The sequence below is a fragment of the Penaeus chinensis genome, chromosome 41 (assembly GCF_019202785.1).
Source record: "Penaeus chinensis breed Huanghai No. 1 chromosome 41, ASM1920278v2, whole genome shotgun sequence".
Lineage (NCBI taxonomy): Eukaryota > Metazoa > Arthropoda > Malacostraca > Decapoda > Penaeidae > Penaeus > Penaeus chinensis.
The window spans coordinates 661,774-674,273 of record NC_061859.1 but is presented as its reverse complement, the minus strand read 5'-3'; the positions used below and the strand labels follow the sequence as shown (position 1 = coordinate 674,273).

General features: G+C 44.1%; 1 protein-coding gene across 1 annotated transcript in view; it reads left to right on the top strand.

The window, feature by feature from the left end:
- LOC125047664 overlaps positions 1-11,418 on the top strand; it is a 15,623-nt gene extending 4,205 nt beyond the window's left edge. The window contains exon 2 of the mRNA XM_047645998.1: positions 8,313-11,418. Within this exon, the coding sequence (XP_047501954.1) occupies positions 8,313-8,384 (72 nt within the window). The 3' untranslated portion in view covers positions 8,385-11,418. The remainder of the gene's footprint in view (positions 1-8,312) is intronic.
- The last annotated feature ends 1,082 nt before the right edge of the window (positions 11,419-12,500 follow it).

Sequence of the window (12,500 nt, the reverse complement as noted above, 5' to 3'; positions counted from 1 at the left end):
CTCCTTCCCTCCTTTCCTCCTTTCCTCCTTCCCTGTCTCCCTCTCTCAAACCCTACCTCCCTCCTTCCATCCCTCTTTCCCTCTATTTCTCTATCTATCCTTCTGTCTATCTATCTATCCATCCATTTATCTATCCATCCATCCATTTATCTATCTATCTGACTATCTATCTATCTATCTGTCTATCTATTTATCTATCTATCTATCCATCCAATTATCCATCCATCTATCTCTCTATCTATCTTTCCATTCACCTATCTATCTTTGTGACCATACGGTGTCCAAGCGCCCCCCTCCCCCCCTTGCAAGATGCAGCGGCGCCACAGATGTTCATCGCCGACAGCAGAAGGGGCAGCAGGAGAAGATAGCAGGAGGATACAGCAGCAAGAAGATAGCAGAAAGCAGCAGAAAGCAGCAGGAGGAGACAGCAGCAAGAAGACAGCAGGAGACAGCAGTAGAAAGCAGCAGAAGGCAGCAGGAGGACAAAGCAGCAGAAGACAGCAGGAGAATACAACAGCAGGAAACAGCAGAAGGAGACAGCAGGAGGAGACAGCAGGAGACAGGAGACAGACGTCAAGCGCGGAGTTCACAGCCCCACAGATGGCGGTGTGCGCTCAGGGAGGGTGGCGGAGGGAGGGGAGGGAGGGGGAGGGACGGGGAGGGGTTAATGGAGAGTGGGGGGAGGCGGTGGGGGTGGGTCATGGGGTGAAGGGGAGGGGGAGGGGGAGGGAGGCATGTACGCGGACTTGGGTCGACAGGTGGCAGCTGGTGGCTCGGTGAGGAGGAGGGAGGGAGGGAGGGAGGGAGGGGGAGGGGATGGCGCCATCACGTGGGCAGTGAAGGAGGGAGGGAGGGAGGGGGAGGAGATAGAAAGGAGGAGAGGAAGGAAGGAATTAGAGGAGAGAAGAGAAGAGAGGAGAGGCGAAGCTAGAAGGGAAGAGAGGGAGAGCAGGGGAAAAGAGGAGAGGAGGAAGAAAAGAAAGGGAGGGAGAGAGGGAGGGAATAGCACCATCACATGGTCAATGGAAGGGGGGAGGGAGGGAGGAAGGGAGGGGGGTGGGGAGTGCCGTAGATATTGCATACATGGGCTGGATGTACACACGGATACGCGGATGTTTTCGTGTGTACGTTCGTGTATGCATAATGGAAGCATTTTATCCTTTTGCTCTTAAAGGGACGGAATTGCATCATCGCTACTATTATTATCATTAATTTGCATTTTCGTAAAACTTTCAGGAAATAACGAATAGATAACATTGAAAAATTATAACAAAGATTAGTGATTAGATGTTTGTGATGATGATGGTGACGATGATGTCATTGATGATAATGATAACGATGATAATGATTACAGCAATAATAATGAAGATAATGATGATAATGAGGATAACAAGGACATAACGATAATGATTATAATGCTAATTATAAAAAATATGTTAATATTATCATTATTATTATTATTATTATCATTAGTTCTATTTTTTATTATTGTTATGATGATGGTTTATATCATCATTATTATTATGTTGTTGTTGTTGTTGATGATAAAACAAGATTACGAAACAAATATACGAATACATGAACAAGTAAACCAATCTAGCAAACACATACAAGGTTGCAAAGCACAAGATCTGTTATGAAGGTTGCAAAGTGTGCAATCACAGTGTTGCTTGTGTAAAAATCCTTCTCGTTTTCTTCTTCTTCTTCCTTCTTTTCCTTCTTCTTCTTCCTTTTCTTCCTCTTCTCCTTCCTCTTCTTCTTTCTTCCTTCTTCTTTTTCTTTCTTTCTTTGTTCTTCTTCTTCTTCTTCTTCTTCTTCTTCTTCTCCCTTCTTTTCCTTCTTCTTCTTCTTCTTCTTCCTTTTCTTCTTTTTTCCTTCTCCTTTTTCTTTCTTTTTTCTTCTTCTTCTCCTTCTCCTTACTCTTTTTGTTCTTCTTCTTGTTCTTCTTCTTCTTCCACTTCTTCTTTTCTTGATCATCATCTTCTTCTTCTTCTATTTATCCTTCTCTTTCTTCTTCTTCTTGTTCTTGTTGCTCTTGTTGTTGTTGTTCTTCTTATATGGGAAAAAAATGACATTATTTTTATTGCAATTTTCCTGCCATGGTATTTTCCTGTTGTTGTTGTTGTTGTATTTGTTGTTTATCATCGTCATTATTACTTTTGATATCAGTGTTACTATTATTATTACTATTATGATTGTTGTTATTATTATTGTTACTGTTATTAGTGTTATTATTATTATTATTATTATTATTATTTTTGTTATTATTATTATTATTATTATTATTATTATTATTATTATTATTATTATTATTATTATTATTACTATTATTATCATTATTATTATAATCATCTTCATCATCGTTATCATCATCATCATCATTATAATTATTTTTTTTTTTATCATCATCATCATCTATATTATTGTTGTTGTTGTTTTCATTGTTATTACTGATTATTAATATTACTATTACCGTTGTTATAATAATTATTATTATTAATAGTAGTTCTTCTACTACTACTATTACTGCTATTTATATGATTAATCTAATTTAATTAATACTATTAAAATGATATGATAACCATTTATTTTTTCTTATTATTATTATTATTATAATCATTATTGTTATTATCATTATTATTATTACGATATTTTTTTCTTATTTACAATGATTATTATTATTACAATTATTATTATTATTATTATTATTATTATTATCATTATTATTATTGTTCTTATAATCATCATCATCATCATCATCATCATCCTAATTGCAGCTGTCGTCACACTCATCGTCTTCATATTGCTGTAGTTATGCCTACCGTTCTTAGATTATGTCCTTGACAGACAAACATCACTATCCCTGATGTGGTCATTACCATTATGCGATCTCTGTCCCTCCCTAGCATCACCATCACCATAATCAACACCATTCTTTGTCATTATCGGTCTACGCCCCCCCCCCCCCCCTTCTCTCTACAACACGTGTGTGCACAGGGCGAGGGCTACAGTTCATTCACACGTGTACACAAGATGTACACACGCACGCGCACTTGAGGTAATGATGATGAAATAAGGATATTTATGATGATTTTTAATGATGACGTTATGAGATTGATGATGATATTGCTTCTATCCCTATGCAAATGTTGAGATTTTACGTACGTACACAGACACGCACACAGTCACTGAAGGACGTACATCTTTTGTTCAACTGTGATGTATACTCTGCATGGTCAGTGTATAGTGCATGGTGTGTATTGTTTGCTGTATGTGTGTGAAATGTACAATGTATGTGTATGTATGTATGTATGTATGTATGTATGTATGTATGTATGGATGGATGGATGGATGGATGGATGGATGTGTATATTATGTATGTGTGTATGTATGTAGGTATGTGTGTGTATGTATGCAAAAATGTTTGAATGTGTGTATATGTATGTATGTATGTATGCATGTATGTACGTTTTTATATGTCTGTTCGAGGTTTATCTGTTCATTAATTGTGTGTGTGTGTCTGTGTGTGTGTACGCGCGTGTGTGTACGTGCGTGTGCATAAGTGTCTGCATGAGTGGCTCTCGCGCTCAGGCGAGGGGAGCGGACGGGGGAGGGGGGGGGGTGAGACAGCGCACGCGCGCGTGTGCGCTCTCCGCAACGGTGGCTCGTTAACCCGACCTTGAAGACGCTGGCAGGTGGGCGGGCGGGCGGCAGGTGGCGTCCACCTGCCCGACGCCCTCGATGCAGGGGTGGGCGGAGAGCTCTCTGACACTCGTCAGGTCACGGGGTAGCTCTCCCCCCCTCCCTCTCCCCTCCCCTCTCCCTCCGTCCTGCCTCCCCTCTCCCTCTCTTACGGCACAGCTCCTCTCTCCCACCCTCTCTCAGTTCACAGTGCCTCTCTCTCTCCTCCTCCTAATCATCCCTTCTCCTCTTCCCCTTCGTCACAGTGCCTCCCTTCCCTCTCCCTCTTGCCCCTTCCCTCTCCCGTCGCCCCTTCCTTCTCCCCTCTCTCTTCCCTCTCCCCTCTCCCCTTGCCCTTCCTCTCCCATATGACAGTGCCTACGTTCCTTCGCGTCGGCACTCTCTCTCCCTCCTTCTCTCCCCCTCTCCCTCTCTTTATCTATCTATCCATTTCTCTGTCTATCTACACACCACCTCCTATGAACCCTCCTCTCCCTTCTTCCTACCTTCCCCCCCTCCCTCCCTCCTTCCTTCTCTCTAGATCCATCCCTCTCTATTTCTCGTTATCTCTCTACACACCTACTCCCTCCCCCCTCCTCCATCCTTCCCCCATCCTCCTTCTATCTCCCTCCTCCCTCCCCCACCCTCCTCCTTCCTCATCCTCCCTCTCCAACCCTTCTCCTTCCTCCTCTACCTCCCCCCTCTCCCCACCTCCTTCTATCTCCCCCTCCCTCCAATCCCCCTTCTTCTTCCTCCTCCTCCTCCCTCCCCCCACCCTCGTCCTTCCTCCTCCTCCCTCTCCCCCCACCCTCTAACTTCCTCCCCTCCCCCCCATCTCTGAAATGAATGGTCTGGCAACACAATAGTTCCACATTTCGTTCATTTTCCATACATGTTTCCCTGCATGGGCCGCCTCGCCCCGCGCATGACGTAGGGCCGTGAATGCATGAGGTTTTATGAATGATATTTCAGCCTATTTATCATTCGCGAGTTGTATTCTCTGTTTGTTTCCATTGTTTATTTTTTTTTTATTTTATTTTTTTTTTTTGTTATGTAAGGTTGATGGATTTTATGTTTCGTTTTGTTGTTGTTGTTTTTTGTTGCTCCGTTTGGGGGATTTTAATTAGTGTTTTTTTTTCATTTCTTTTACCTTGTTGTTGTTATTGATGTTGTTCTTATTATCCTGATTGTTGTTATTTTAGTTCTTGTTGTTCTTTTTTTTCTTCTTTTTCTTCTTCCTCTTCTTCTGCTCCTTCTTTATCTTCTCCTTCTTCTTCTTCTTCCTCTTCTTCTGCTCCTTCTTTATCTTTTCCTTCTTCTTCTTCTTCATCTTCTTGTGTGTCCGTGCGTGCATGTTCGTGTCTCTGAGGCGCCGTTTCGTTCGTACGAAAGACTGCCTGCGGTGTGTCGTGTGCACGTGAGCGTGTGCGTGCGTGTGCGTGCGTCTGCTCATGTAGTCAGAGCTGGAAACGCCACCGAAGATTGGGAAGCACAGCCAGAATTAATTAAGGACTTCCGCTTATTTGTGAGCTAGGAACTTCCGCAAGGAGACCCGACATGGTACGTGTTTGGGGGGGGGGATGGGGAGGATTGGGGGGAGGGGGTGTTGTGTGTGTGTGTGTGTGTGTGTGTGTGTGTGTGTGTGTGTGTGTGTGTGTGTGTGTGTGTGTGTGTTTATGTGTGTGTGTGTGTGTGTGTGTGTGTTGTGTACACATACCATATCCTCGTGTGTTACGCTAAATCACCCACTCCCCCTAATTTATGAATAAAAAAAAGACGCGCGCCTTCCGCCCGTCCCCAATGGCACCGCCGACGAAGGGCTTTTCCAATCACTGGCGGCGGCTTGGCGGCGGCGCGGATGGCAGGCAGAGGCGGCGGCAGGTCGTCGTCTGCCATCTGCGGACGTCCGGCGACCCGTGTGTGTGTGTGTGTGTGTGTGTGTGTGTGTGTGTGTGTACGTGTGTACGTTTGCGTGTGTGCGTGTACCCAGATGTCGCCACTGCACACGGCTACCAACGGGGAGGATGGTGGCTGGAGGGGACAGCTGGAGGGATATCACGAGGTGATTGGCTCAACGATCTGCCTTATGTCATGAATAAGAAAGAAAATGGGGATTTTAAAGAATATTCAGGAGGAAGGGAAAAGCGAAGGGAATATAGAGCAAAGAGGAGGAGGAGGAGGAGGAGGAGAAGTTTACACGACGCGGGGTTGGCTCGCCTGCCGTTCGAGGGGAGGAGGTACGCCGCAGTTAACAGCCTCCCCCCCCCCCCCTCCAAAGAAAAAAAAACGCGCGACAGATGACGGTTTTCTGTTGCATTTTCGCATTTATGACGACATTACGAGGCCGATGAAGCAACCTTACCTTCGCCGGATACTGCTCCCGGGCGGCCCTGCGGTGGATAGTCTTTGGAATGAAGATCAGGACGCATTTTGTGGCTGAGATTTTTTTTGGGGGAGGGGGTGCGAAGGGAGGGAGGTGGGGGGGAGGAATTTTTCACTTGTCTGAATGAATGAATGAAAGAAAAGTCAGGTGATTATTATTCGTTTGCGTTATAAATCATTCGAAATGTGGGATTACACTCCTAGAGAAATTCAAAATTAATAATGATAATAGAAATAATGATAATGATTATTTTGTTAAAGAAAATGTATAATACTAAATTCGAAATCTTCTCTCTCTCTCTTCCTCCCTCCCTCCCATCTTCTTCTTCTTTCTCTCTCTCTCTCTCTCTCTCTCTCTCTCTCTCTCTCTCTCTCTCTCTCTCTCTCTCTCTCTCTCTCTCTATCTATCTCTCTCTCTTTCTCTTTCTCTCTCTCCCTCCCTCCCTCTCTCCCTCTCTCCCTCTCTCCCTCTCTCCCTCCCTCCTTCCCTCCCTCCCTGCCTCCCTCCCCCCCTCCCTCCCTTCCTCCCCCTCCCCCCCTCTATCTCTTCAACCCCCTCCCTCACGGCATCTCTCATGCACAAACGGTCCCAGGCAACGCTTATGCACAAACCGCCACCAGCAGAGCTCTGAGAGGCGGCCGGATATCGATGGCTGTCTCTCCTGTCGCTGGCTATCTGGTGTTGCTTTTTTTTCCCTTTATTCATTTTCCTTTGCCTTGTTATTTGTCGTTGTTGTTATTATTATTATTATTATTATTATTATTATTATTATTATTATTATTATTATTATTGTTATTATTATCATTATTATTATTATTATTATTATTATTATTATTATTATTGTTATTATCATTATCATTATTATTATTATTATTATTATTATTATTATTATTATTATTATTATTATTATTATTATTATTATTATTACTATCATCATCAGATATAGATAACAGAGAAATAGACTCACTCTCACTTTCCTTCCTCCCTTTCTTACCTTAATCCTTACCTTTACTTCCTTCCGTCCCACCACCCTGTTTCCCTTAACCCCCACTCCCTCCCTCCCCCACCCCCTTCACCCCCACCCTCACCCTTTAAATCCTTAGAATAAAACTAAAACCTAAATGATCTTGAAAACCTCCATTAAAATTCCCTTCCCTTTATCCTTACCTTTGTTTCCCTCTCTTCCCTCCCTTCCTCTTTTCTGCCCCTCCCCCCCCCCCCCACACTTTAAATCCCTTCGCATATGTCGCGAGCCGGCCATCGCATAGCCACATGACAACATAACAACAGTACATTCACATGACCGTGTATTGTCATGTCATCATATCCCTTTCGACAGGCACATGACGTCACACATCCGCTTGTCGCCATGGCAACACAGTCATATGGCAATCTGGTAGCATGGCAAATTTGGTGTGATGTTATTTCGCTTAACTTCATATATAGTGATTTAAAAACTCAGGGTAGTATGGCAATAACAAATTATTATATACATTTTTTTCCTTTTTTTCATTAATTATTTCTCACTTCTTTCTTTTTCTTTTTTCAGCAACCATGTGGTATCATAAACGCTAATTGTATGGTCATTTCTCCACAAATTATCATAATTGTCATTATTATCAAACTACCGCCATTCTTATCATCACCTTTTTATTAATAGAATTAGATACTCGTGACGGAATTATAACTCTCGTTTTTTTTATCATATTATTATCATCATCGTTATCAAAATATCATCAAGTTTAACATCACAATTCTCCTATGAAAAGCAGCCCCTCCTAACCACATACTTTCTCACCTCATAATCACATATTCTCACCGTAAAAATGCACCAATGTCTTGTTTATGAGGCAGCATGATAAAGACAATGTCCTCACATGCAGTTTCTATATCATTTTGATCACGTGAAAGTTTCTATGATGCGGTTATGTTCTGACGGATGGTGTCCATGTTGGGTGACTGAGTTCAAGTTGTCTATGAGGTAATAAGATCTTAGGAGCGCCAGGTATCATCAGATTTTGGACATATTGTTATAGTTGTTAAAGGTCTTACCATTTTGGATCTTCAGTCACAACATTTTTTTTTTTATATCACAACATATTGTCTTTTTTCTTAAAGAGACGGCGGTATTATCTAACCACTTTGTTTTTTCTCGCATCAATGATTTATTTAAAATTATAATTTAGTTTCATAACCAGACAACGATATGCTCTAACCACCTTGTCTCTCTCCCTCCCCCCCCTCGCAGATGCGCCGTGACGTCACCAAGACCACGAGCAGAGTCACCACTATCAGCCACACACTCCCGGGCAGCACGTGAATCACCCCCCTCCCTCCTTCCCCTCCCCCTCCCCCTCCAACTTCCCCCTCCCCCTTCTCTCCATGTTCCCTTTAAACTCCACCCCACCCCCTCCCTCCCTCCACCCCCACCACAACCCGGTGTGTGTCCTTCTTTCACGCATCAACTCGCTCCTTCACCCCCTCCCTCCCCCCTCCAAGAAAAAAAACACACACCCTAAAGAAAGAAAGAAAGAAAGAAAAGAAAAGAAAAAGGAGGTGTATTTGAGATTTTATGGATCGTTTTTTTTTCTTTCTTTCAAGAAGTATATAAATATATACCTTTAAAAAAAATCATGGAATTCTTTTCGAAATATATTTAGATTCTAAAAGAAAGGAGGAATGGGTTATGAAAGAGTTTGTAAAAAAAAAGAGTTGTTTCAATTTGTTTCTGTCTCTCTCTCTCTCCCTTTTACTCAACTTTCGGTTATTCTATTGAACATTCCCTCCCCCCCTCCCCCTACCCCCCACCCGAGAGCCACTGACCTTCCCGAGTGGCCTACAAGAAGAGTCTCAAGAGTGACGTCACAGAACCCAACGACTTCGTCCGTGGAAAAAGGTCACAAGAGGCTCGCCCAGTGACCCTTCAAGATTACCTTCGTCTTGCGCTTCGGGAGATCATTCCTCATGGCGAATTAACGAAGATTTTTTTTTTTAAAGTCCAGCTGTGACCTCTCAACGAAAAAAAAAGAAGAGATAAGAAAAGAGAAACTATATATATATATGATAGAGACACGGAGAGGGAAATCTGTAGTGAATAGAAGCCTAAGTGACAGAAATTCTGTGTGTGTGGCTGTGTCGATGCTTAAGGTGATAGATAGTCAAGGTGTTGAGGGTCCCTGTGTTTGAGGAGTCCGTGTACTTAAGGACCCTTGTGTTTAGGGGGATCCTACTGCTTGTGGGTCCCTGTGTTGGAGGACTCCTGTGCTTGTGGGTCCATGTTCTTGAGGGCCCCTGTGCTTAAGGCCCTCTATGTTGGATCATAAGGGCCCCTAAGATAACACGAGGGCCCCAAGATAACATGAAGGCCCCGTGTATGACCCTCACATGCCTCCGTTCCGCGTGTGCTACATTTGCTATCCTCGTATAGCACATGTATGCACCTTGTGTATTATTATTATTATTATTATTTAATCTCTTTTCTTTTTTTGATATGAGTGTGTCCTGATGAGGATCTCCCCAAAGATGTTCTGTTTTGTCCTTCAAGATATTCAGTTTAAATAAAAAAAGCACATTCCTGTTTACGTTTGTTAGTGTGTAGGTATCTGTCAAAATATTATGTACGTGTGTATGTGACTTGAAACACATGTACGTGCGGTTGCCTGGACATCTGTACAGCTGTACATCTGCGTATGTACGCGTATGTATGTGTGCATGTATGTCAGGCGAAACACATGTACGCGTGTTTGTCTGGACATGTGTATGGGTGTGTGTGTGAGCGTGTGCGTGTGTGTAAATACATATAATCCTAGAGAAGGATAATTTTGAGACCCAGGTGCACGGTGCAGCGTCCTGCTCGCTCGCCACACGGAGTCCTGACTGCCCCTCGCTGCCCCGCCGGCAGATGGCAGACGGAAGGAGGCGCGGTCAGACAGCTGGTGGTTGGGAGGGTCCAGGTCAACGGCGACGGAAGGGAGGGAGGGAGGGAGGGAGGGAGGGAGGGAGGGAGGGAGGAAGGGAGAGAGAGAGAGAGAGAGAGAGAGAGAGAGAGAGAGAGAGAGAGAGAGAGAGAGAGAGAGAGAGAGAGAGAGAGAGAGAGAGAGAGAGGGGGGGAGAGAGAAAGAAAAAGAAAGAGAAAGAGAGAGAGAGAGAGAGCGAAAAGGTAAATATTAGCGAGCGTGTGTGAGAGAGTGCTTTCTGACCTGTGCCCCCAAGAATGTCATAACACAGACCTGGGTGTGTTCGCCGTCCACGCCGCAGTAAAACACCACAGTGATATCTCACAATTTACACAAATCTTACACACACATCACCTTAGGTACACCACACACACACAGCGATGATTACACCATACACCAACTTAAAAAAATAAGTTAATGAAAAAGAATTCTTCATCATTTCCATCATAACACTTGTACTTAAAAAAAGAACACTGTAGCGCATGGACACCATACTACAGAAAAGAATGAAAAAGGAATCCACAATTCCCTCTGCATAAACTTACCCTCTACATGCCTCAAATATAATTGGCACTGTACTTACGTCATTTAAAACACCACAGTACACTATAATTTAAAGAAAAAAGTACGAATTACACACACACACACACACACACACACACACACACACACACACACACACACACACACACACACACACACACACACACACACACACACACACACACCACACACACACACACAACACACATTGCACACCACGCCACAGCCTTCGCGAAGCCGATTACCCGTGGGGCGACACCTCGAGAACCAATAAACTGTCTTTGGGGGTAACCATATGGTAACCAGCTGCCACTCACCCCCCCCCCCCAATCTGGAGACTAAGGCCACCCGCTGTGCTGAATTTCGTGCTTTGGCGCCGCTGTACTCTGCTGTAATATCCTGTACTGTGCTGCGGTTGTACTTAGCTTGGGGTCGTGTGTGATAGTTTGATGATTGTGGTTATAGATGAATTGTCTTTGTGTGTGTGTGTGTGTGTCTGTATGTCTAGGTGTATTTGTATGTCTGTGTGGGCGTGAACGTCAATCTACACGTGCCTGCAGTCATGTGTACACTATTTTGTACTTAATGCGCACAGGTTATATTATATTTTTTAGTCTTACCTAGTATTGAGTCGATGAGCTGTTTGCCTGGTCACGTGACAGGTGACATAAAACAGAAGTACCTGAGAACACGGAGCTGTTGTGCAGTCTGTATCGACGAATTGCTAATACCACTCTCACACCAAAGATACATTTTCTAGTGTTGTTATGTAAGCGACCATTTCTGCATTGTAAGATATTTTTGTAGTATCATATAAATGCAACAAAAAAATAATAATAATGTACAGATCCTCGTCATTTTTTTTCAATTACCTGCTTCCCGTTTTGGCATCCTCTTCTTTCCTTCCCTCCCCCCCCTTCCTTTCCCCTCCTCTTCCATCCCCCCTCCTTGCCCTTCCATTCCCTCCCCTCCACCCCCCCTTCTTGAAAATCCTTCGTTTCCCATTTCGTTTTTTTTTTTTTTTTTTTTTTTTTGAGAAAGTGGAGACATAGAGAGAGAAGATAAAGGGAAGAAGAAGGAGAAAGAGAGAAATTCTCTTTCCTTCCATTTGCCTCACCTAAGTCATGCAGCTGAGGTGACTTAGGTGAACAGACATCAATACCAGTGACCCTTAGAACACCTATTACAGCTGAGGTCATTAGAATGTAAATACTGATGTGTTCGTAGCCCTCAGAACCACTAGGGGTGAGGTCAATTGAATTTAAATATTGATGTGTTCGTGACCCCCAGAACCACTATTGCAACTGAGGTCAATTGGACGTAAATATTGATACGTTCGTGATCCTCAGAACCACACACCGGGTCCTGCAGTTCCCGTATGTAAACACTGACCACGCGAGGAGCTGGCAGGAAATTCACACATGTCACATAAACGCTTGCAGACACATACATACACACACACACACACACACACACACACATACACACACACACACACACACACACACACACACACACACACACACACACACACACACACACACGCACTTCCCCCTCCACCTCCTCCCCTCCCATCCCCCACGCACAGCTGTCTTCACATGTTGCTTCCCCGTCTTCAGGAGAGTGCAAGAAATTCCTAAGGAAGAGGAGGAGGAGAGGATGGAGGAGGAGGATGGGAGGAAAGAGAAGGAAGAGATGGAGGAGAGGAAGAAGGAGGCAGAGAACGGGGAGGAGGAGGACAAGAAATTCCCAAGTGACGGAGGAGGAACAGGAGGAGGAGGAGGAGGAGGAGGAGGAGGAGAAGGAGGAGGAGGAGGCGGGGGGAAAGGGGGAGGGGAAGGAACAAGGCTCCCCAGGTGACGCTGTGAAGAGCGGGTGACATATGGACAAGCCGAGAGGGGGGAGGGGGGAGGAGGGAGGAGGAGGAAGAACCAAAA